The 25807-nt window shown below is 46.6% G+C and overlaps 2 protein-coding genes and 1 long non-coding RNA gene across 12 annotated transcripts in view; 2 read left to right on the top strand and 1 right to left on the bottom strand.

The window, feature by feature from the left end:
- Positions 1 to 406: 406 nt before the first annotated feature.
- Positions 407 to 21178, top strand: DHRS7 (dehydrogenase/reductase 7). Its single transcript, XM_081193287.1, has 7 exons — positions 407 to 582; positions 11802 to 11954; positions 14645 to 14751; positions 16102 to 16341; positions 18074 to 18196; positions 19732 to 19947; positions 21105 to 21178. Exons 1-7 carry the CDS (start codon positions 447 to 449, stop codon positions 21138 to 21140), a joined length of 1011 nt encoding a protein of 336 aa, XP_081049413.1. The 5' UTR covers positions 407 to 446; the 3' UTR covers positions 21141 to 21178.
- Positions 21173 to 23241, top strand: LOC308587397. Its single transcript, XR_014008346.1, has 2 exons — positions 21173 to 22234; positions 22518 to 23241. It is a non-coding gene; the product is annotated as an uncharacterized lncRNA (long non-coding RNA).
- Positions 23161 to 25807, bottom strand: part of PCNX4 (pecanex 4) — a 26553-nt gene continuing 23906 nt past the window's right edge. For all 10 annotated transcript variants that reach the window (XM_081191368.1, XM_081191371.1, XM_081191362.1 and 7 more), the window contains one exon: positions 23161 to 23899. In XM_081191368.1, the coding sequence (XP_081047494.1) occupies positions 23648 to 23899 (252 nt within the window). In that variant the 3' untranslated portion in view covers positions 23161 to 23647. The remainder of the gene's footprint in view (positions 23900 to 25807) is intronic.

The following is a 25807-nucleotide window of genomic DNA, read 5'->3' as shown; positions in this document are numbered from 1 at the left end:
CTCGCTGGAGAGGTGGCGAACTCTCCTTCCTGGGAGGTTTTTAAGCAGAGGTTGGATGATCACCCGTCATGGGTGCTTTAGCTGAAATTCCTGCTTTGCAAGGGGGTTGGACTAGCCTAGAAGACCCTTCCAAGTCTATGATTCTATGTTGTGAAAGCCACAGGAACAGGCCAAACCGGGCTCCTTCCCTGGGCAGTTGGAAACCTTCCACGCCTCCAGCCTCTGCACAGAATGCCGCGCGCAACGAAGGGGGCGGTAGCCACTTTCTTGGAGAGAACCGCGCGCGGCAACTCCACCCCTCCGGGGACGGCTCAGCCCTGTATGGGGCCTCTTCGGAGCCACGGCCACTCCCTGCTGGCAGAGAAGGGCGGCCCTCCTCGCCTGGCCCCGTCCCCCTCTGCCTCTTAAGGGCGGCGGCGGCTGCCTGTCGCGCGCTCTTTCTCGCCATGGTGTGCTGGGGTCTCGTTTGCGCCCTGGCGGCTGCCGGCCTCCTGATCTACCTGATCGTCGAGCTCGCCATCTGGCTCCGAGCTGACAGCGACCTCACCGTGCTGGCGGCGGAATGGTGGGGCAAGAAGCCGGGTAAGCGGCGCGCCGGGCCCGCGGCGCTCTGGTTCTCTCCCCGGAGCGCGCGTTGCGCTCCTCCTCTTTCGCCTTCTTCGCTTCCCCTCTCGTGTGGGACGTGGCAGGACGTGTCCAAACACTTCTCCATCCCTGAACGCAGAGAGCTGCCCTGCTCGGAGTCAGGGGTAGGCAACGTGGTGCCCTCCTGGATGGCCTGGGTCAAAATGATCAACGGGTAGCGATTTTGCGCGCTGGAGTTGGGCAACATCTGTAGCGCACCAGGATGACTTCCTCAGTCTGCGCCCACTTGCAGCGGCTCTCTGTAGGGAAGCTCTCCAAACACACCTGTTTTTAAGCTCTGGGTAGCAAAGCACAGATTCACAAGTTCACGTGTATGCGTGCCCTGTGAGCATCCGTATGTGCAATTGCCCAGAAGTGTTGCTCCCTTGTAGGCGAGGGAGTGGAGCAGGTTTGGTTTGCAAACTTGCCAACTTTCAGCAGCTTGGTATAAACCCTACTACCTGGGGCTGGTGGGAGGTACAACCGGGAACTAATTTGGCAAAGGCTGGCTTGCCTACAGCAATTTTCTAGGCACATTTTTTTGAGATTAAGCCTATGCTGTAGGCAACATGGGTGTGGCCTTTCAGCTGGAAAGCAACTGCAACAAAGCCTAATAGCTATGATAGAGGAACTGTGGTTTAGCAACTAAGGACTAATTAAGACTCTGGGCAACACTGTCAGAATAAAAATTTGTTTGCGCCACACGGAATTTTTTAAAAAAATAAGAAACACCTTGGAAAACAAGAAGAAACAACTCCCAGTGGCACTTGATTTTGAAAAGATATCAATTCATATTCGGCAAATATTTTATATTTTGATTTGCCCCTGAAGGGAAATGCCTTTATGCACACATCCGCTAACACTGTCCAAGTCACCCTTTGTCAGTCGCTGCATTTGCTGCTTTAAAAAAATCTGGACAACCTGCAATCTTGCCTAACTTGGGCTGAAGTAGCAAGTCTTTTCCGCACAGCAACCAGCAACAGATGAAACAATTGGTGCAGCCACAGGACTGGAAAGGGTTTGGTTTCATAGATCAAGTTTTGGGATGGGCCTGTGGGTTTTAGCTTGCTGTCAGGTGAATCACAGAGTTGGAAGGGACCACAAGGGTAAATTTGGTCCTATGGGGGTCATCTAGTCCAACCCCCTGAGATGCAGGTATCTTATTGCCCAAAGCGAGGCTCAAACCCACAACCCTGAGATTAAGAGTCTCATGCTCTACTGGTTGAGCTATGTGAGTGGTGAAGTGTGTTTCTGTGAAATCAAACCACCCCATGGCCTGATTCAATACATGGCTTCCTCAGAATTAAGCCCCACTGTCCTAAATGAGAAGGCTTTGTGCGTTCATCCTGTGTGTATACGTGTGTATCTTAAAAACAAAACAAACCATTCCGCAACAGAGTAGCTGCTTCCACCATGTAGTGCAGGGGTAGGGGAACTTGGTGTCACCCGGATGTTGCTGAACTCCAATTCCCATCAGCCCCAACCCACATAGCCAGTGGTCAGGAACAATGGGAATTGTAGCGTGGTGCTGTGGGTTAAACCACAGAGCCTAGGACTTGCTGATCAGAAGGTCGGCGGTTCGAATCCCCGCAACAGGGTGAGCTCCCGTTGCTCAGTCCCTGCTCCTGCCAACCTAGCAGTTCGAAAGCACGTCAAAGTGCAAGTAGATGAATAGGTACCACTCCAGCGGGAAGGTAAACGGCGTTTCTGTGCGCTGCTCTGGTTTGCCAGAAGTGGCTTAGTCATGCTGGCCACATGACCAGGAAGCTCCCTCGGCCAATAAAGTGAGATGAGCGCTGTAACCCCAGAGTCGGACACGACTGGACCTAATGGTCAGGGGTCCCTTTATCTTTACCTTAATATCTGGAGGGCCATTGGTTCCCCAGCTCTGACGCAGTTTGTCAACTGTACAGTGGTACCTTGGGTTACAGTCGCTTCAGGTTACAGACTCTGCTAACCCAGAAATAGTACCTCGGGTTAAGATCTTTGCTTCAGGATAAGAACAGAAATCACGTGGCGGTGGCAGCGGGAGGCCCCATTAGCTAAAGTGGTGCTTCAGGTTAAGAACAGTTTCAGGTTAAGAACGGACCTCCGGAACGAATTAAGTTCTTAACTAGAGGTACCACTGTATCCAACAACGTGGATTTAAAAAGAAGGAGTCCAGCAGTGAAAGAGAAATGTCCAAAATTCGGGTGATGGCTAACCCTGAATAACTACTGTCCTCCATTCCTGGACTTGGGGTAGAATTCAGCGTAGCCCTAGCAGCCTTTCTCAAACTTGGGTCCTCAGCTGTTGTTGGCTACAACTCCCATAATCCCTGACCACTGGTACTGCTAGCTAAGGATGATGGGAATTGGAGTCCAGCAAAAAACTGGGGACCCAAGTTTGAGAAACGCTGCAAGGAGATTGCTTTCTCAACGCAAGCTATTCTGCTTGCCTGATGGAACAATCTCCCCTTTCCTCCCCCAGCTACTTGGGGGTTTTTCCCCGATCCTCCAGAGCAGATTTGGGGGAGGTAGGAGGGCATGCAGGGGGAGGAGAGGGGAAAAGCCATGTTGCCCTAGTGGGAGTCCTTGTTCTGTTTTCTGCTAACGGAAATGAGTAGTTGAATCTGGCTCATGGTTACTATTTTAGTCACAACCCCTACGAAAAAGGAATCTACACTCCAGTACTGGAAAGAAAAATGTATATGGAGAAAGCACGTTTTTATGGACTGTTAATCAATTGGTTGTATGTACATTTAAGGGATAATAACCCGTTCCTTTCCAGGAGGGTTAAATAGTAAAAAAAAAGTAAAATATTATATTGCTATTGTGTGCATTTTAACGTTATTGAAAAACATACTCAAAAGTAAGACCTATTGCATTCAATGTGAGTTACTCAAAGGCAAATGGGGTTAGGATTTCAGCCTAAGGGGGGAAATCTGGAAACACAAAAAGTGATTGTTGGAGCCAAAGGAACAGCGTATGCCAGACAATTTGCAAACATCTGTGAAGGACAAATGCTTGCATGTGTGCTTCTTGGCAGCTGCTGCCGTGCTGGAAAATTCTGCTACCATCTTGCACAACTCAGAACCCTCCAAGCTGAATGCAGCTCGGAAATCGCATCCTCTCCAGGCAGGGGCATTCCTAGTCACTTGGCAGAGTTGGGTACAGGCCCACAGATCTGCATGTGCTGATTTATATATCCATTTATGCCCACTTACGCAGATTTTCAGACAGGAAATCCCAACTCTGGCTCTTAGACCTCACTCTGACTCACATAGGGTGCCAGCAGGAATTTTGCAGGGCCTGGTGCTAAAGGCATAAGACAGAACCTTGCCGAACCAGCCCAAAGGCCATCTGATCTGGGATTCTGTTCACACAGATGCTGCTGTAAACTGGCGGAAGTTGCTACACCCCTCAGTTTATTTTGGTTGCTCTTTGCTTTTCCAACACTACACTATTCTTTTGGAGGTATGGGGATCAGAACTGTACACACAAGTACAGCTGCAAGTGTGAATCTGATCTTAGGGACAAGTTACAACTTTTTTTGCTGGAAAATCAGTTCCGCATTTGAGATAATAATAATAATAATAATAATAATAATAATAATAATAATAATAATAATAATAATAATAATAATAATAATTTATTATTTATACCCCGCCCATCTGGCTGGGCCTCCCCAGCCACTCTGGGCGGCTTCCATAAAAACCAAAAATACAATAAAATATCACACGTTAAAAACTTCCCTGAACAGGGCGGCCTTAAGATGTCTCCTGAATGTCAGGTAGTTGTTTATCGCTTTGACATCTGCTGGAAGGGCGTTCCACAGGGCGGGCGCCACTACCGAGAAGGCCCTCTGCCTGGTTCCCTGTAGCTTTGCTTCTCGCAATGAGAGAACCGCCAGAAGGCCCTCGGCGCTGGACCTCAGCGTCCGGGCAGAATGATGGGGGTGGAGACGCTCCTTCAGGTATACTGGACCGAGGCCGTTTAGGGCTTTAAAGGTCAGCACCAACACTTTGAATTGTGCTCGGAATGATTTGTTCCCTTTTAATTTCTCAATAAGGCCTAGAACGTCATTTCCCGTCATCACCTTTTGCCTCTGTCCCTTAGGCTCTCTTCTTGAGAAAGTTAGCTTAGGTAAGGGATCTGCCCTACATCTCCCACTGTGAAGACAGATGCAAATACAGTGGTGCCTCGCAAGACGAAAATAATTCGTTCCGCGAGTCTTTTCGTCTTGCAATGTTTTTCGTCTTGCGAAGCACGGTCCGTCGCAACTGCGCCTCTTCAAGCAGCTTTAAGAAAAAAGCGCAAGACGTTTTCGTCTTGCAAAGCAAGCCCATAGGGAAATTCATCTAGCGAAGCAACGCAAAACCGAAAAACCCTTTCGTCTAGTGAGTTTTTCGTTTTGCGAGGCATTCGTCTTGCGGGGCACCACTGTACCACATTGGCACGAATATAAGCCGTGCCTGCAAATAAGCCACACCTTTAAAATTCAAGGGGGAAAAATTTTAAAAAGACAATACCCGAATATAAGCCACTCCCTTAAAATTGGGTTACAGGCTGAAAATTGCTGCAGTTGGTGGAATTGTAACTCCGAGCCAATTTTTGTAAGGTCGCGAATTTAAGCCGCACTTTAACTTTTCATAGTTGGAATTTGGAAAAAAAAAGTGCAGCTTCTATTCAGGCCAATACGGTAATTCATTCAGGTTCTCTGAAGTCTCCTTCTAACTCCCTTTTGGTCCAAAGATCCAACTGCCTAGCTGGTTTCCTAATGCATTAAATGTGTTTGTTTAGTGGTGCTCCTCAAATTTATTTATTGCCTCCCTTAGTATCCGCTGCCATTTCTGCAGCAATTTGTGTTCCTTGCCTCTACCAGCTTCCTTGACTCTATTCATTAACCTTGCCGGCATCTGCTTGGCCCTGGTGGTAGCTTTCCTGACATCTGCAACGGATGCGGGGTGGAAAACTGCTGGAGAATAGGGAAATCAGCAAAAAAAACCCACCAACCTTCCATTTTGTTTGTGGGTGCCTCTATTGGATCAAAAGCCTTTCCATATTCAGTCAAATGACCCACATTCAGAGGGGAGAATGTGTCGTCTTGGTATCTGTTACTTGGGTACGTTCCTTCTACATTGGCTCTTGTAACCCATAGCCAACAATGTCCCTCTGATTCGTCTAACTCAGCCTCCCCCAATCTTTCACCCTCCAGATGTTCTGGGCTCTGTTCTTATCTGCGCTGAACCAGACGGAGCAATTGCAGAAACCGCCTCCTAGAATAGAATCATAGAATCATAGAATCATAGAATCATAGAGTTGGAAGAGACCACAAGGGCCATCGAGTCCAACCCCCTGCCAAGCAGGAAACACCATCAGAGCACTCCTGACATATGGTTGTCAAGCCTCTGCTTAAAGACCTCCAAAGTAGGAGACTGCACCACACTCCTTGGCAGCAAATTCCACTGTCAAACAGCTCTTACTGTCAGGAAGTTCTTCCTAATGTTTAGGTGGAATCTTCTTTCTTGTAGTTTGGATCCATTGCTCCGTGTCCGCTTCTCTGGAGCAGCAGAAAACAACTTTTCTCCCTCCTCTATGTGACATCCTTTTATGTATTTGAACATGGCTATCATATCACCCCTTAACCTCCTCTTCTCCAGGCTAAACATGCCCAGCTCCCTTAGCCGTTCCTCATAAGGCATCATTTCCAGGCCTTTGACCATTTTGGTTGCCCTCCTCTGGACACGTTCCAGTTTGTCAGTGTCCTTCTTGAACTGTGGTGCCCAGAACTGGACACAGTACTCCAGGTGAGGTCTGACCAGAGCAGAATACAGTGGCACTATTACTTCCCTTGATCTAGATGCTATACTCCTATTGATGCAGCCCAGAATTGCATTGGCTTTTTTAGCTGCCGTGTCACACTGTTGGCTCATGTCAAGTTTGTGGTCAACCAAGACTCCTAGATCCTTTTCACATGTACTGCTCTCAAGCCAGGTGTCCCCCATCTTGTATTTGTGCCTCTCATTTTTTTTGCCCAAGTGCAATACTTTACATTTCTCCCTGTTAAAATTCATCTTGTTTGTTTTTGCCCAGTTCTCTAATCTGTCAAGGTCGTTTTGAAGTGTGATCCTGTCCTCTGGGGTGTTAGCCACCCCTCCCAATTTGGTGTCATCTGCAAATTTGATCAGGATGCCCTTGAGTCCATCATCCAAGTCGTTGATAAAGATGTTGAATAAGACTGGGCCCAAGACAGAACCCTGTGGCACCCCACTAGTCACTCTTCTCCAGGATGAAGAGGAAGAAGATGAGCACCCTTTGGGTTCGGTCAGTCAGCCAGTTACAAATCCACTGAGTGGTAGCATAGTCAAGACCACATTTTACCAGCTTCTTTACAAGAATATCATGGGGCACCTTGTCAAATGCCTTGCTGAAATCAAGGTAGGCTATATCCACTGCGTTCCCTTCATCTACCAGGCTTGTAATTCTGTCAAAAAACAAGATCAGGTTAGTGGCTGGCTGGCTGTTGAGCTCTTTGTTTTTAAAAAGCAGTTGCAGCATACTTGCCTTTATGACGGTTGGATTGTAAATTGTAGACAGAAGGAGATTGCGGCCTTCTGGGGGAACAATACCACAGAGGGCTGGGCCACCTAATGTCAGGGCTAGACCCCCATCCTCTTGCCAAAATAGTCCCGAAATGCAGTTGCATTTTAACTGTCAGATCTGTACATCACGCTTACATTGGCCGTGTATCAGTTTCACTAATACTTTCCAGCAAAGGTGATAGGCAATTGCAGTTGGGTGAAGTGAGAGCTGGACCATAAAGAAGGCTGATCGCCGAAGAATTGATGCTTTTGAATTATGGTGCTGGAGGAGACTCTTGAGAGTCCCATGGACTGCAAGAAGATCAAACCTATCCATTCTTAAGGAAATCAGTCCTGAGTGCTCACTGGAAGGACAGATCGTGAAGCTGAGGCTCCAATACTTTGGCCACCTCATGAGAAGAGAAGACTCCCTGGAAAAGACCCTGATGTTGGGAAAGATGGAGAAGGGGACAAGGAGAAGGGGACGACAGAGGACGAGATGGTTGGATAGTGTTCTCGAAGCTACCAGCATGAGTTTGACCAAACTGCGAGAGGCAGTGGAAGACAGGAGTGCCTGGCGTGCTCTGGTCCAGGGGGTCACGAAGAGTCGGACACGACTAAACGACTAAACAACAACGAAGCCCATCGGCTACCCTCACCTGGTTTAGCCAGCCAGTCAGACCCATTCCCAGGGTGTGGCCGCTGTCGCATTCTGACAGCTTCTGGGAGCCACAGGTGAGACCTGAGTGCAAGAGAGGGAACAAAGGTGGACAAAACACCCCAAAAGATCGTGATATGTCCTCCACCAGAGGTGCTAGCCTTTTCCTAACACCCCAAACACCAGAATAGGCCATCAGATACCCTCAAACGTATCCTGAATACATCTCTTCCACCTTGAAATTTCTCTGCTGGGTGTCAAGGGCCTTTGTGCAAATACAATTGCATCTAATCTTAATTGCCCAAAGGCCAATGAGGACACCACATAATCACAGCATTTGTTTTGTAAACAGCAGCCCAGGCAGGGGAGTGAGGGGCAAGAATTAACCCTTTCTCTCCCAGCCGCCATCGCCTTTTTCCAGGGACTATCCCTTTGGTGGCAATGGAAGCTTCCTGTGCAGGGAGAGAGAACTATGTTTCTCCTTCGAACTCCCTACGATCCCCTCCTGCAGCTGCTCTTTACATAAACTAAAAAGAGTGCACGTTCTATTTATTTATTTATAAAAAATATTTGTATACTGCTGCCTCATTTTTTAAAAAAATCGAAGCGGTTTACAGCAATAGCAACATAAAACTGCGCAATAAAAATGCCATTAAATAGTAAAAAAACCAAACATCTATTAACCATTGCAGAAGGATGTAGTATTCACTGCCTTCATGGACCTGGCAGAATAGAAATATTTTCAGCAGGCATTTAAAAGTTGGCACAGAAGGTGTCTGATGAATCTCCATTGGCAGGATGTTCGACATGACACTAAAGACCCTGTTTCTTGTTGCAAAATGAGCCTCATCAGCTTGGGGAACAACCAACAACAGCACTCCTGCAAATGATCTCAGACGGATGCAATTTTGCTGAGATTCCTGCATTGGAGGGGCTTGGACTAGATGACCCTCGGAGTCGCTTCCAACTCTACGATTCTGTGAACCTCACAGGCTATATTGCTCTTTTTTAAAAAAAGTGCTTCCTCCATGTAAAAAACCCCTCAAAATGTCCTTTTATACCAGAAGGGGATGAGTTCTACAGTGGTACCTCAGGTACCACAGGTCCGTACTTAACCTGAAACTGTTCTTAACCTGAAGCACCATTTTAGCTAATGGGGCCTTCTGCTGCCGCTGCACCGCTGGAGCACAATTTCTGTTCTCATGCTGAAGCGAAGTTCTTAACCTGAAGCGTATGTAACCCGAGGTACCACTGTACTACTATATATTTCCATCAGAGAAATGTTATGTGACCACCGAGCCAAGGAGATAAGTAACTATACAACCTTTAGAAGATATCTCAAGGCAGTCATGTACAGTGGTACCTCGGGTTAAGTACTTAATTCGTTCCGGAGGTCCATACTTAACCTGAAACTGTTCTTAACCTGAAGCACCACTTTAGCTAATGGGGCTTCCCGCTGCTGCCGCGCCGCGGGAGTCCGATTTCTGTTCTCATCCTGAAGCAAAGTTCTTAACCTGAAGCACTATTTCTGAGTTAGCGGAGTCTGTAACCTGAAGCGTATGTAACCTGAGGTACCACTGTATAGTCTTCTCTTCAGGGTTAAGGGTTTAGGTCACAAGCAGGGGTTTTTTTTGTGTGTGTGTGTGTGTGTATGTGTAAGTGAGGGAAATGTGGACCGACTCCTTGTCTCTGGAGTGCAGTCCATGACTGTGCAAACGGTGTTTCGTTCACCTTCAGACCTATGTGAAACAACTGAGAGAGCAAACACCTACACGGTATCTGTTGCTAAAGAGAAGCCCAGGATGAAGAAAGCGATTTAGCAAGGAATCCCTTTGTTTGCCTTGTCGCTTGCAATTTCCAAGAATTTGGTGAGCACAGAGTTCTTTCTGTTGATGCAGCAAGGGACCTTCGTTTGTGCAAGAACACAGAAGTTTATATTGCGTGGAGTTGACTTTCTACCGTTGCCTACAGATAAACTGGATCTTGCTTGGCCAAAACCGCCTTATTCATTCATTCATGTATTTATTTATCTATCTATCTATTTATCTATCTATCAATGAAACATATCCTGCTTGCTTCCTGGGGATCTCAGGGAAGCTAAGAAGCCACGATACGAAAAACAGCACTTTGACAATAAATTATAAGGCATTCCCCAAAGAATGAAATCCCCCTATAAAGAATGAAAAGCTCATATTGGAAAGCATGTGTGTGCCTGCTAATGAAAAAAAGAGTGTGTGGCATGTTTAAAAGACAAAAAAATGTTGCAGTTTAGACCACGGGTAGCCCATGTGTGATGTCCTCAGATGTTCCTGAGCTAAAACTTGCATCATCCCTGACCAGTGGCCATGTTTGGCTGAAGGGATTGTAACATCCAGCAACATCAAGTCAGCAGCACATGGGCAATGTCTTGTGGAAGCATTTATGGTGTAGATCAGGGGTAACTGACATAGTGCCCTTCAGGTGTTGCTTGACTACAAAGCCCATCATCCTTTTGACTACAACACCCATTATCCTTGGCCATTGGCCCTGCTGGATGAGGCTGGTAGGAGTTGGGAGTCCACACTGGCTACCCCTGGTCTAGATGAAGTAGTAGACAATAGCCCATGGAAACTGATTTGTATCATAAATCTGTTAAGTCACAAGACTCCTTGTTGTTTTTCCTAAACCAGTCTAGGGAGTTTGCCCTAAAGAACAAAACTGCCTTAGCAAAAACAAACACTTGCCGCCTGCCGAAAAAACCAGCCTGTACCTGAATCAACCGATTCAAGTTACAAGGAAAGAGATTCCAACTAAACACGAGGAAGGACTTTCTGACAGTAAGAGCTGTTTGGCAGTGGAACAGACTCTCATGAGAGGTGGCGGACTCTCCTTCCGTGGAGGTTTTCAAGCAGAGGTTGGATGGTCATCTGTCCTGGATGCTTTTAGCTGAAATTCCTGCATTGCAGGGGGTTGGACTAGATGACCCTTGGGGTCCCTTCCAACTCTACAAATCTATGATTCTGTGTTGCTACCTTCCAACCTCAATATTTATTAGTATTCTTCCTAGGGATAGTGAGTGCAATGATCTAAATTTGTATATTCGTGTGTGTGTGTGTGTGTGTGTGTGTGTGTGTGTGTGTGTTTCTTTTTTCATTTAATTGTATTATTTGCATTTTATTTCTTTAATATGTTGCTGAAATGTGTTGATATTATTTTTAAACAATAACAATAACAATTTATTTCTACCCTGCCCATCTGACTGGATTTCCCAGCCACTCTGGGAGGCTTTCAACAGAACATTAAAAAACACAATACAGTATTAAACATTAAAAACTTCCCTAAGCAGGGCTGATGTCTTCTAAAAGTCGGGTAGCTGTTTATTTCCTTGACATCTGATGGGAGGGCGTTCTACAGCACGGATGCCACCACTGAGAAGGCCCTCTTCCTGGTTCCCTGTAACCTCACTTCTCTCAGTGAGGGAACCACCAGAAGGCCCTCAGAGGAGGACCTCAGTATCCGGGCCGAACAATGTGGGTAGAGATTCTCCTTTAGGTATACTGGGACGAGCATATATATATATATATATATATATATATATATATATATATATAGTGAATTTTTGCGTGTATGCACCCACCCCCATTTATATACAGTGGACGCTCGGGTTGCGAACGTGATCCGTGCAGGATGCACGTTTGCAATCCACAGCGGCATGTCTGCGCATGCATGGGTTGCGATTTGGCGCTTCTGCGCATGCCAAAGCGATTTGGCGCTTCTGCGTATGCGCGACTGCCGAAACCTGGAAGTATGTACTTCTGGGTTCTGGCAGTCCACAACCCGCAAAAACGCAACCTGAAGCATCTGTAACCCGAGGTATGACTGTATAGGGGTGGGTGCATGCACACAAAAATTCACTAACCAAAGTTGCCCTGAGGAAAAGACGCCCCTCTAAATTCCTGCATTCCTTCCTTCCGACAGAAAAGGAACTGCCTGGGAAAGTTGTCTGGGTGACGGGAGCCTCCAGCGGAATCGGCGAGGAGATGGCTTACCAGCTGGCAAAGATCGGCTCGCCACTTGCGCTCTCGGCGAGAAGGGAGAACGAGCTGGAGAGAGTGAAAAAGAAGTGCATTGGTAGGATTTCGTTATCTTGAAAGCTTGTCTTTTATTTTGCTTTTAGAATATCTGCCTGCAATCCCCCGCTGCAGGTGGGAAACCGTATTTTATGCATGGCAGAGGGTTGGTCTAGGTGATCCGTTGGGTCCCTTCCAACGCACCTGCCATTCAAGCATCATCATAAGCTGTTATGTCAAAGTTGGCCCACGGGCTTTCTCACCCCTGCCCTGGGCCACCGTTTCCTGTACACCTGTGCATGATAAAAGCACCAAGAGAACCCCGCTTTGCCTCTCTTAACGCCGAAGAAGGTTGGTGGGGATGGAAGATTGCTTCCACGTCCAGATATTTAGGACCTAATTGGTTAGGCGCAGGGCTTTTTTTCCAGCCAAAACATGCCAGAGCTCAGTTCCGTCATGTCTCAGGTGGGTGCCATTGCAGCTGAAGAAGGAGGCGTTCATTGTGAATTCCGGCACCTCTTTTTCTAGAAAAATAGCACTCGGTGAGGGTTTTAAACACAAACGCAAGCATATTGAATTTTGCCTGGAAGCAAACTGGCAGCCAGTGCAGATAAGGCCTCCCCTTGAAAATTCTTAGGATTTGCCTTGCCCCTGAATAGTAATCCAAAATTTGGGGGGCATTCTCATCCCACTTCTCCCCTGAAACATAAATTTTTTTGGGGGGGGGTCAATACAGCAAGCCTGCAACTTACGCACATTTAACGTGTGTGCATTGAGCTTTATGTGCTTGGCAATAAAATAAAAAGGGGGCAGAAATAGGATGGGCATCCAGGAAAAAAGGCCTTCAGCAACCCCATCTCTCATTGCACCCAATGTGTTTTGACTCTATGCAATTTTGGTTTTAGGCACAATCCGTTACCCCTGAGTAAGCTGGGGGCTTACTGTACTTGAACCCAGAATGATGGTTTAACTGCTCTTTTAACTGGCAACCAAAATGGTTTAAATGTTCCATCCATTGAACCCTTGTTGAGCTTGACCTAAGCAGCGATGTTGCCCAGTTGTTCTGCTGATGCAACACACCCTTTGTTCCTCCCACCCACCTTCCCCCATTATTAAAGCATTGCCAAGTGGGGGAGAGGTTGTCAGCTACTTCTAACAGTGGCATCTTGCCACAAAACGGGGGTTATTGTTTCCAAGGTCACAGTGATGGGCATTTTATCTGTGGCAAAGGTTGTAGTCTTGCAGTGCCAGAGCCGCTTTTGCAAACCAAGCACAGCCCACGTCATATTTGCTCAACAAATGAAGGAAACAAGGTCCATGCCAATTTTGCTTATGGAGAACATTTAGAGATTTAATCATTAACAAGTCCTATTAGATGTTGTCCAGGGCTCCTGGATTCCAGTGTGTAACCGATGGAAAGGAGAGATCAGGTCAAATGGATAGACAGCATTTGAACGTCACAGGGGTCATTTTGCTTGCAAAAATACGAAGTCCCTGCATTAGCCTTCATGATTATCCATTAACTAGGCAGTTTACAGTCATTTTTTCTCTGTGGGTGGGGAGGGGGAGGCTGGCCTTGCAGCAATGTAGAGCATTAAAAAAAATGCAGAGCTGATCAAAGGGTTCCTTCATGTGCCCGCCAACCCGTTTGCAAACCCTGAAAATAGCTGCATACAGTTCAGTATAGAAATAAATTGAGAAACCTTTGAAAGCTGATTATCGTATTTTTCGCTCCATAAGCCGCCCTTTTTCCCTCCTAAAAAGTAAGGGGAAATGTGTGTGTGTCTTATGGAGCGAATGCAGAGGGGCTCCGCGCGGCTCTTGCGGGCTTTTCCCCAGGAGCTAGAAAGGACTGACACAGCCAGTCAGTCCCTTCTCCCTCCTCGTAGAAAAGCCCACAGAAGCCGCATGCTCCTTAAAGGGTGCACGGCTTCTGTGGGCTTTTGCGGGAGGTGGGGGAATTGCCATAGTTGTGCCTCTCCTGGCCACATGGCTAAAGAAGCCAAGACAGCGAGTGGGATCCATCCCGCTGGCTGTCTTGGCTTGTGCCATAGCCGCATGCAGCCTCTCCCGGCCAGAGGGGCTGCGTGCGGCTAAAGAAGCCAAGACAGTCCCTTCTCGCTCCTGGGGAAAAGCCCGCAAGAGCCGCGCGGAGCTTGTGTGCGGCTCTTGGGGGCTTTTCCTCCCTGCCCCCCCTGCATTCGCTCCATAAGACGCACACACATTTCCCCTTTTTAGGAGGGAAAAAGGGCGTCTTATGGAGCGAAAAATATGGTGGGTGCGCCTTATGGTCCGGTGCGCCTTATGGAGCGAAAAATATGGTGTTTTAAGATTGGGGGGGGCCTTTAATACTAAACACCCAAGGACTCCTTTCCTGCAGAAAACTAAACCAATATACTAAAGTATATTAATTTAACCAGCGTATCCTTTGCATTCCCAAGTCATGTTACAGCTTTTTGGAATTTGAAAGCTGGAAAATTTAACACGCCTTTCTGTCCTGGTCATCATTTGGACAGTGCAGAGCTGGTCTGACCAATAATTTAAGGCCGCTCCCAATGTTAGCATGACCTGCCAGAGGTCATGTGCAATCTGCATGGTGATTCTGTGCAACACAGGCCATGTGAGCGCCTCTTGCATCGCAAGATCTGTGGGGCTAATGAAACAGAAGAGGAAGGATTGTTTACCACTGTTTCTAAACGGTTCCTCTTCTTCTTTCCTCTCCCCGGCTTAAAAAAAAACAAAAACATTTAGAGATCAGCAGCCTCACTGACAAGGATATCCTCATTGTGCCACTTGACTTGACTGACAGGAGTGCCCACGAAGCGGCGACAAAAACTGTCCTGAAGCATTTTGGAAAGGTAAGTCAGACTTTCCTCAGTGGATTGCTTAGGGAGAGGGAGGAGCCGCAGGGGCACCTGCCTTGGCCGCAGTTTGCAAAGGGGCAGGAAATGGGTGTCAAAGGTCATTTGTTATAAAATGTGGAGCAGTTTGGCATTCTTTAAGCTGGCGCATGAAAAGCCAGCCCATTATGAGATATCCAAAATTGGTTTTGAAAGCTGTCATAAGCAGCATGAGGGGGCTGCTGTTCTAGAAACTCGAACCCAAAGCCCCTTTTGGCACATGGAACTAGTCATGCAGTTGGGATCTTGAGTTCAGTTTAAAAATAATGAATGTATTTATATCCTGTACAGTGGTACCTCTGGTTACGAACTTAATTCGTTCTGGAGGTCCGTTCTTAACCTGAGCTACCGCTTTAGCTAATGGGGCCTCCCGCTGCTGCCACACCACCGGCGTGCGATTTCTGTTGTTATCCTGAGGTAAAGTTCTTAACCCGAGGTACTACTTTCAGGTTAGCGGAGTCTGTAGCCTGAAGTGTTTGTAACCCGAGGTACCACTGTTTTTATATATCAGAATTTGCAAGCAGTGTACCTTAAAGCATTCTGATGCCTTGTGGAAAAAAGAAAATAACTTTTGTAGTTAGGAAAGTGAAGATGCTCAATGCTGTTTTACCTCCCTGCCAAAAAACCAGAACAAATGCTCAGTTAAGTTCAGTTTAAAAATAAGAAGAGAATAAGAATGAGAAGAGGAGGTTAAGGGGTGATATGATAGCCATGTTCAAATATATAAAAGGATGTCACATAGAGGAGGGAGAAAGGTTGTTTTCTGCTGCTCCAGAGAAGCGGACACGGAGCAATGGATCCAAACTACAAGAAAGAAGATTCCACCTAAACATTAGAAAGAACTTCCTGACAGTAAGAGCTGTTTGACAGTGGAATTTGCTGCCAAGGAGTGTGGTGGAGTCTCCTACTTTGGAGGTCTTTAAGCAGAGGCTTGACAACCATATGTCAGGAGTGCTCTGATGGTGTTTCCTGCTTGGCAGGGGGTTGGACTCGATGGCCCTTGTGGTCTCTTCCAACTCTATGATTCTATGATTCTAAGTGCAGATACAGCCTAACCTTCATGCAAGCTTTGCACAAATAAATCAGAATGAATGCTCAATAAATAAGTCTTGGGGACAACCCCTAGGATTACCTAATTCAGCATGCTTATTTTCCTTTTACTTAGTAAAACAAAGCTGAAAATTTTGCAACTTTGCAATTGGAATCTGTCTTTTGAAAGGGGAATTCTCCACAGAAAAATCAAGTTTCGGGGGTTTCCCCACCCTGTATCCTTGCAAATGCTTAACTTTTTCCCTCTTGTTCCCAAAGATCGACGTCTTGGTGAACAACGGCGGCCGTTCCCAGCGCTCCCTCTATGTAGACACGTCCGTCGATGTCTACAAGGCTATCATGGAGCTCAACTACATTGGCACCATCTCCCTAACGAAATATGTCCTGGACCACATGATACAGAGGAAACAGGGGAAGATTGTCACCATCAGCAGCGTGATGGGCATCATGGGAGCTCCCTTGGCCACCGGCTATTGCGCCAGCAAACATGCCCTGCAGGTAAGGGTTCTCTTCCGGCCTTCGACTGCTCATGGCTTGTATCGGAGACTCTTGCCTTTGCCATGGACTCACTAGGTGGCCTTTGGCAAATGACTCTCTCACAGACTTGGTCCCCCTTCCCCAGTGGCGTGCGGTCAGTGAACTAGGCTAGTTCCCTAAATGTTCCCCTGGTACCTCCTTCCTCAAGCCCAGGAAGCTTCTGCCCAGCTTAGGGAGGGAAGTGTGATGCTCATGCGTGCAACATAATAATAATAATAAAATTTTATATATATCCCGCCCTCCCCAGCTGAAGCCGGGCTCAGAGTGGCTAACAACTATAAAAGTAACACAGCATTCTAAAATCAATTCATTCTAAAATCAATTCAAAATCAAATTAATGGCAACCATTGGGCTAGAGTTCTGGTGAGGATTACCAAAGGAGGGGGTCAGACTGTGCTTTGGCCAAAGGCCTGGTGGAACAGCTCTGTCTTGCAGGCCCAAGATGTCAAGTCCTGCAGGGCCCTAGTCTCTTGTGATAGAGCGTTCCACCAGATCGGGGCCATGGCCAAAAAAGCCCTGGCTCTGGTTGAGGCCAGCCTAACCTCCCTGTGGCCTGGGACCTCCAAGATGTTTTTGTTTGAAGACCATAGAGTCCTCTGTGGGACATACCAGGAGAGGCGGTCCCCGCCCCACAATCACCTTCGTAAGCTGGTGCCTCTGGCCCTAACTGTTCCCCTGTGAACAGACGGCGGAAGAAGATTGGAAGAAATTCAAGGACTATCTTGGGAAATATTACAAAATTAGTGAATGTTAGAATGATGTTGGTTAGAATTTAAGTGGTTATCAGCTGTAATGATTAAGATAATTGGGGGGAAAAAAGAAAGGTGGAAAATTAAGTGAAAATTAATGGCGAGGATTTGCTGAATGAATAATTTGAATTGGAATACAAAAAGGGGAGGTATGAGGAGGTCTGAGAAGTAAGTTAAAAGAAAATAAGTGAATGGAATTATATGTGTTTTTATTTTTGTTTTTTGTATAACCTTTGAAAAGTTAATAAATATATTATAAAACAAAAAACAAAAACTGTTCCCCTGTGAACATTTCACTGCCCTGCCTCAGTCTGTGATAGATGAGACAACCGTGGTTTGTAAGGAACACAGGGAGCTGACTTATACCAACCTAGTACTGTCCACCCTGGCCGGCAAGGGATCTCCAAGGTTTCACACAGGGGTTCTCTCCCAGCCCTACGTCAAAAGATGTTGGGGATTAATTTTGAGACCTTCTACATGCACAGAAGGGACACAGTGGCGCTGTGGGTTAAGCCTAGGACTTGCCGATCCCTGCGATGGGGTGAGCTTCCGTTGCTCAGTTCCTGCTCCTGTTCGAAAGCACGTCAAAGTGCAAGTAGATAAATAGGTACCACTCCGGCGGGAAGGTAAACGGTGTTTCCGTGCGCTGCTCTGGTTCGCCAGAAGCGGCTTAGTCATGCTGGCCACATAACCCGGAAGCTGTACGCCGGCTCCCTCGGCCAATAAAGCGAGATGAGCGCCGCAACCCAAGTCGGCCACACCTGGACCTAATGGTCAGGGGTCCCTTTACCTTTTTACATGCACAGAAGATGCTTTGCCACTGAACTATGGCCCTTGGTGCATCCCAGTGCAGGTTATCTGAGATTCCTAAGAGATTCCGTCCTGTTTGAGCTTGGGGGAAGAAAGCTGGTACTTTTAACTGTCAGGCTCTTGTTGTTTCTCAGGGCTTCTTCAACTCTCTCCGACCTGAGCTCACTGATTATCCCGGGATAAGTATAATTAACATCTGCCCGGGGCCTGTGCAGTCACAGATCATACAAAACGTCTTCACTGAAGATATTGCGAAGGTAAGAAAGGTTGAGATGACTAAAGGACCGTGTTAACTGGGATTAGAAGAGGCTGTGAAATCAAAGAAATATAGTTAAGGGTCATTACTGCTGTGCGCAGTTAGATATCACCTAGAGTTGTCACTAAATATTTATAAAGCTAGTTTATTAAGTAGTTTAACCTAGAAGCCTCATTGAATTGAACAGGACTAACCTCTGAGCAGACATGGTTAGGATTGCACGTTAAAACGTTATTCCTCCATAAGCTAATAACTCACCGCTTATTAATCGAAGCCAGAACAATAACAAAATCACACAAGGTTCTTCATGAATGGATTCCAGTACTGTGAGTTCTTGCTTGATTAAAACTCAGCATAAACGGGCAACAGCAAAATGCCACATTTTCTACTCTTAGCACAGATACAGCCTTCTGAAAGTGGACTGGCATATTGAACTGTGTTCCTTTAACGCTGATATGGTTGTATCAATGCCTCCAGCTTGGGGGCAGCATGGGCCAATTCCCATCCAGCTCACCTGCCTCCTAGCTCACACCTGGCACAGGTGTGGCAAACCTATCTGGCCTGGCCAGTTAGATCTTACACTGTAAGGAGGACGGGAATTATAATTTACAGTGGTGCCTCACAAGACGAAATTAATCCGTTCCGCGAGTCTCTTCGTCTAGCGGTTTTTTCATCTTGCAAAGCAACCCTATTAGCGGATTAGCGGCTATTAAAGGCTTAGCGGATTAGCGGCTAAAAGGCTATTAGCGGCTTAGCGGCTTAGCAAAAGGGGGGGGAGCGAAAAAAACCGCAAGACTCTTTCGTCTTGCGAAGCAAGCCCATAGGGAAATTCGTCTTGCGAAGCGCATCGAAAAACGGAAAACCCTTTCGTCTTGCGGGTTTTTCATCTTGCGAGGCATTCGTCTTGCGGGGCACCACTGTATCTTAAAAACCACTGTAAACAGTTAAAACGGTTAGTAGGATTGGGATAACACTTGCAGTTTACTGGTGAATTTCGGACAAAATGGAGATGTAAAATATTTGGATTATTATAAAAGATGCAGGAGGAAATGACTAACAATAGGACCCACAAAGGGGAGGAGGGATGTTCAGGAGATTGTATGGAATCTTGCTTTTAAGTTTTATGTTGTATATGTGATTGTAAAACGGCAATCTGAAAAATCAAATACCGTATTTTTTGCTCTATAAGACTCACCTTTTTCCTCCTAAAAGGGGGAAATGTGTGTGCGTCTTATGGAGCGAATGCAGGCTGCGCAGCTATCCCAGAAGCCAGAACAGCAAGAGGGATTGCTGCTTTCACTGTACAGCGATCCCTCTTGCTGTTCTGGCTTCTGAGATTCAGAATATTGCTTTTCTTGTTTTCCTCCTCCAAAAACTAGGTGCGTCTTGTGGTCTGGTGCGTCTTATAGAGCAAAAAATATGGCAAATAATTAAAAAAGAAAGATGTTATGCGGCAAACCACTCTGTGATCCTCGGGAGATCGCATGCTCCCTCTCCAGCTTACTCTCTTCCCTAACCCCCTGCTTTCCCATCCAGGCAAATGCAAACGTTGGGGATCAGTCTCACAAAATGGAAACCGGCCGTTGCGTGCGACTAACACTGATCAGCATGGCTAACGATATAAAGGAAGCCTGGATCAGCGACCATCCATACCTGGCAGTCTGTTACCTCTGGCAATACACACCTACCTGGGCATGGTGGTTGTTGAACCGTCTAGGGAAGAAGCGAATTGAGAATTTCAAAAGAGGAGAGGTACGTCCTTCAAGCAAGAGCTGTTCTTATGTCCCGTTATCACCCTAGCCCAGGGTTTCGCAAACTTGAGTCTCCTGCTGTTTTCGGACTACAAGTCCCATGACCCCTGGCCACTAGGGATGATGGGACTTCATCCCTGGCCTAAGGATGATGGGACTTGTAGTCGAGCAACAGCTGGAGATACCCAAGATTGGGAAACTCTGCTCTGGCCTATTCAGCCAGAAACAATGTGTGTTGAAGAGCTTTGAAGGCTGAGTGGCGTATGACCCCGTCTTCATTTGCCCCCTTGCAATGCATTGTCTCAACCCACTTTGTGGGCTGCTTGTGTTCATCCTCTATATGGGCCAAAGTGTTCAGATCAGCCTGTTTTTATTGGAGGGTTTTAAAATGAGAAATAAGAAGGATCCGGTTTCATGCTGTTTGCCAGAAGAGGTGGAAGAAGCAGGATCAGAACAAAAGGCATCCTCTCACATCTCTGCCTTTGCAATATTCATCCAGGTTCCCAGAGTGTATTTTCAAAAGCTGTAGGGGGAGGAAGAGGGGAGGGGCAGGTGGTGGCAAAAGCTCTGGCCCAACTCTTTGGATTCTTCCTCAAGTTATGTTCTCTTAATCCCATGATGCATTAAAGCTGTTAGGCAGTGAAAGTGGTCCTCTTTCCTACAGCCCAGTTGGAGGAGTGTTAAAAAAATGTTTTTGTTCTCTGTAACCCACCCAACTGATTGGGTTGCCCCAGGCACTCTGGGCGGCTTCCAACAAATATAAAAGCATAACAACATTTTAAATATTTAATCAAACATTAAAAACTTCCCTATGCAGGGCTGTCTTCAGGTGTCTTCTAAAAGCTGTAGATAGATAATTTATTACGATCAGAGACCAGCTTATAAAAGCTGTATATTTATCTCCTTGGCATCTGATGGGAGGGTATTCTACGGGGTGAGCACCACTGCTGAGAAGGCCCTCTGTCTGGTTCCCTGTAACCTCACTTCTTGCAGCCAGGGAACCACCAGAAGGCCCTCGGAAGTGGACCTCAGTGTCCGCGCTGAACAATGGGGGTGGAGATGCTTCTTCAGGTATACAGGGCCGCTCCTTCGGGTATACTTAAGTATAAATGAAATTAAGAGCAGTCTGGACTAAGTTGTGCTTTTTGTTCATTGCAGGACGCTGATATTTCCTACTACAAAAAATCTTCTTAAAGGAGCATTACATTCTCCTTTTCACCAATACCAGCATCCTTTTCACCAATACCAGCATAAGGAGGAGGAAGAACCCCTGCTTTAAGTACACATTCTTTTTTGAGGATAAGGAATGGCGTTATAATACGTAACCCATACCTGTTCCACTATAGTCTCTTGAATAAAAAATGATTTTATAACGCTTGTTGATACTGTAGTGTGGTTAGCCACCAAAAACCTTTACTTCCTGGCCTTTCATGGTGCTATCTTCTGCTGTATGCTAGAGGGACCATTCAAATCTACACCCCATCCCAGTATCTTCTCAGGCCCTGCCTTAATGTCTTTAGTGACTCATTTACTGTTTTTGCATCTTGCTTCATTTCAAGACCTCAGGATACAAAAAAAGAATGTTAATATATGCAGGTGCCTCTCTCCAAACAATGCACTCTCAGGAAAACGTTTGTTAGGCGAGCACTTGCATAAAGTCAGCCATTTCCATTGATTCCTATGGGGAAATTTCTAATGTGTTCCTGACCATGAAATTTTCACCTCAAAATGATTGGGGGGGGCACTGGAAAACCCTCTGAAAGCTTGCAAAAGGCAAACAAGGAAGGGGGGGGGGAGCTCTCTATAGTTGTCCAATCCCCCTTCCTGCCTTGTTCTGGTGAAATGGCTGCTATCTACCAGCAACACACAAATAAGTAAGGCTCGTTTAAGGCTGCTTATTTGTTTAAACAGGTCTGGCTGTTTGGATATCTGAATCTGCAGTGTGTATAACGAGGTTTGGGTACTAATTCCTCGGTTTTGGATGAATTTTTGCATAACAAGCGTTTGGATAGTGGGACCTGCAGGTACACAAAAAGGACCAAGCTTTTATCTACCACCTCCATTCTCTTACTGAATGCTACTAAGTGCTGTGTTCTTAAAGTGGTTTTCGCTATATTTACATTTATAAAGAAAAGTACTTTGGCAGCAGTTAGATCTCATGTTGACTTTTAGCCTGGCTTTCTCCCGTGTGGCGACGAGATCCGAAGCTGCTTCAAATTAAAAAGGTTAATTCAAATGAACCTTAAACATGGCTTGATTATAGTTAGTAAAAACTTGATTATACAGTGGTGCCCCGCAAGACGAAAAACTCGCTAGACGAAAGAGTTTTCCGTTTTTTGAGTTGTTCCGCAAGACGAATTTCCCTATGGGCTTGCTTCGCAAGACGAAATGTCTTGAGAGTTCTTGCGAGTTTGTTTCCTTTTTCTTAAAGCCGCTAAGGCGTTAATAGCCGCTAAACCGTTAATAGCCGCTAAGCCGCTAATAGCCGTGCTTCGCAAGACAAAAAAACCGCAAGACGAAGAGACTCGCAGAACGGATTAATTTCGTCTTGCGAGGCACCACTGTAGTTAGCAAAAACAAAGGTTCACAAGCTTATGCATTGAAGCTGGCTTCTTTCTGCTTTTCATCATCAAGGCTAGCCGTTCAAACAATGCGGCAAGCTGCTATTAATTAGAAGCAGAAATTTCAGAGCTCCTTTCTGTGGGTATGCAGGAAGGAAGGGGGAGGAGAGAGATTGCATGAAAGGGGGCGGGTGGTTTGGGTTGCCTTTGAATCCTCCTTTGTGCTTTGGCTTAAATGGGACACCTAGTAAGTCTCATGCCAAAATGTAAGTGGAAGAGCAGGATGGGAAGATACTGAAAGTTAAAGGACAATTCAAACTAATGCTAAAACGAAGCAAAACGAGGTCGGGAAGCCTTTTCTACCCCCCAGAAATCCAGATGTTCATTTCCATGTTCTACAGCAGTCATTCTAAAGCACTCTGAGGCAGGAAATATTACATGAGATTTGTTTTTTCACCTTGCAGGGTACAGGTAAAAAATTGGGTTTCAAACCTCTCCTTGCTTATAGGAATTTTGGTTCCAATGATTTCAGTGTTATCTAGAGGTGGGCACATTAGCAGAGCAAGCTTTTCCACTTGCCAGGCTTATTGCACCATGAGACTGTTTGCACCAAAGTATGAGTATCCGACTTTCTATATTTGAAAAGAACTCGCTGCAGGCTGAACAGATGTATTATTGAGTGTTTCTTCAAGTATCACTTTGTCAATGCAAATAAAGCTATACAATATAAACAAGTGATAAAATCCAAGTGTGGTCTTTCAAAATGGGGGGGAAAGCTTTCATCCTATGTACATTTTTGTACTAACCTGTGGTTTCAAAGTATGTAAGATGTGACCTGCCTTCTAACGCAAGTCACCTGCCAAGTTACTGATTTTTCATTTAAAAAAACAACAACCTCGCAGAATACATCTATGAGCTTATTGCCTGCTTTTAAGTCTTCTCCCAGCATCTCCCTCCATCAGCCCAACAGGTTCAGACATCACTGGGGCTGAAAGAGACACGTTCATAATATTCCTGCCAAAAAAAACGGCCTCTTCTGCTGCCACCGACATCTTTGGCAACTTAAGTTTTCCTTGCTGCAAGAGTCAAGAAAATTAGTGCAGTTTTTCTTTAGGAAACCAAAGGGCCAAGGGTCAAGTTCTAGAGCAAAGGTACATGGAGAGGTTCGCAGGAATAAACTGGGTAGCCCAGGGGAGGATCTGCTGCTTGTATGGTCAGGTTCCTCAGGAGGACAGGATGAGCTTGGATACTGTAGCGTTCCTCGTCGTCGTTGGTAGCGTAGAGCAGCTCCCAAGAAAGGTTTGCCCACTGCCCTCTAACAGCTTCGCTGTTCAGTTTCCCCACTTGCACTAGGAATTCCTGAAGGGTGAGGACTCTGCTGGTATAAACTCCCTGAAAGACAAGGCACATACAGTCATACCTTGGGTTACAGATGCTTCGGGTTGCGCACCACCCTGAACCCGGAAGTACCGGAACAGGTTACTTCTGGGTTTCAGCGCTCACACATGCGCAAAAACACTAAATTAAGCTTCGCGCATGTGCAGAATCGCAACCTGTGTGCGCGCAGACGCGGCGCTGCGGGTTGCGAATGTAACTCCCACACGGCTCACATTCACAACCCGAGCGTCCACTGTATGTGGAAAATTAGCGCTCTTGTATATTGCTGACAGCAGATTCTGGCCCATCAGAGGCTTGTCGTTGGAATGGGGAGGAAGGTAGTTTTTCACTCAAATATTCTAGAGTTTAGGGTGGGGGACACTTCAAAGTAGTGTGGGAGATGGTGACGGGGTTGCAGAGTGAAGGACCATAGCTCAATAGTAGAGCATCCGCTTTGCATGCAGAAGGCCGCTCGTTCAAACCCCAAGATCTCCAGGTAGTGTTGGGAATGTCCCGTGTCAAACCCTGGAGAGCCGCTTCCAGTCGGTGTACACACTACTGAGCTAGGCAGACCAAACTCTGTATAAAGCATCTAACCATCATCATCATCATCATCATCATAAATTATTTACACCCCACCCATCTGGCTGGGTTTCCCCAGCCACTCTGGGCAGCTCCCAATTGAATATTAAAAACACAATACAGCATTAAACATTAAAACCTTCCCTAAACAGGGCTGTTTTCAGATGTCTTTTAAAAGTAGAAGAGTTGCTTATTTCCTTGACATCTGATGGGACGGCACCACTACCGAGAAGGCCCTCTGCCTGGTTCCCTGTAACCTCACTTCTTGTAGTGAGGGAACCGCCAGAAGGCCCTCGCTGCTGAATCTCTGTGTCCGGGCTGAACATAGGGGTGGAGACGCTCCTTCAGGTATACAGGACCGAGGCTGTTTAGGGCTTTCAAGAGACCCAACACTTTGAATTGTGCTCAGAAACGTACTGGGAGCCAATGTAGGTCTTTCAAGACCAGTGTTATGTGGTCTCTGCAGCCGCTCCCAGTCACCAGTCTAGCTTCCGCATTCTGGATTAGTTGCAGTTTCTGAGTCACCTTCAAAGGTAGCCCCACATAGAGCGCATTGCAGTAGTCCAAGCGAGAGATAACTAGAACATGCACCCCTCTGGCAAGACAGTCTGCGGGCAGGTAGGGTCTCAGCCTGCGTACCAGATGGAGCTGATAAACAGCTGCCCTGGACACAGAATTGACCTGTGCCTCCATGGACAGCTGTGAGTCCAAAATGACTCCTAGACTGTGCACCTGGTCCTTCAGAGGCACAGTTACCCTATTCAGGACCAGGGAGTCCCAAACACCCGCTGCCCCTCCAAAACAGTACTTCTGTCTTGTCAGGATTCAACCTCACTCTATTAGCCACCATCCATCCTCCAACCGCCTCCAGGTACTCACACAGGACCTTCTCCGCCTTCACTGGTTCTGATTTAAAAGAGAGGTAGAGCTGGATATCATCCACATACTGATGAACCCCCAGCCCAAACCCCCTGATGATCTCTCCCAGCGGCTTCATGTAGATGTTGAAAAGCATGGGGGAGAAGACGGAACCCTGAGGCACCCCACAAGTGAGAGCCCAGGGGTCTGAACACTCATCCCCCAACCCCACTTTCTGGACATGGCCCAGGAGAAAGAAGAACCACTGTATGACAGTGCCCCCAGCTCCCAGCCCCTCTAGACAGTCCAGAAGGATGTTATGGTTGATGGTATCAAAGACTGCTGAGAGATCCAGCAGAACTAGGAAACAGCTCTCACCTTTGTCCCTAACCCGCTGGAGATCATCGACCAGTGCGACCAAGGCAGTTTCAATCCCATGGTGAGGCCTGAATCCTGATTGGAAGGGATCCAAATGGTCTGCAT

The sequence above is a fragment of the Podarcis bocagei genome (genome assembly GCF_964188305.1).
Source record: "Podarcis bocagei genome assembly, chromosome: 1".
NCBI lineage: Eukaryota > Metazoa > Chordata > Lepidosauria > Squamata > Lacertidae > Podarcis > Podarcis bocagei.
This window is presented reverse-complemented; position numbering and strand designations above follow the sequence as displayed.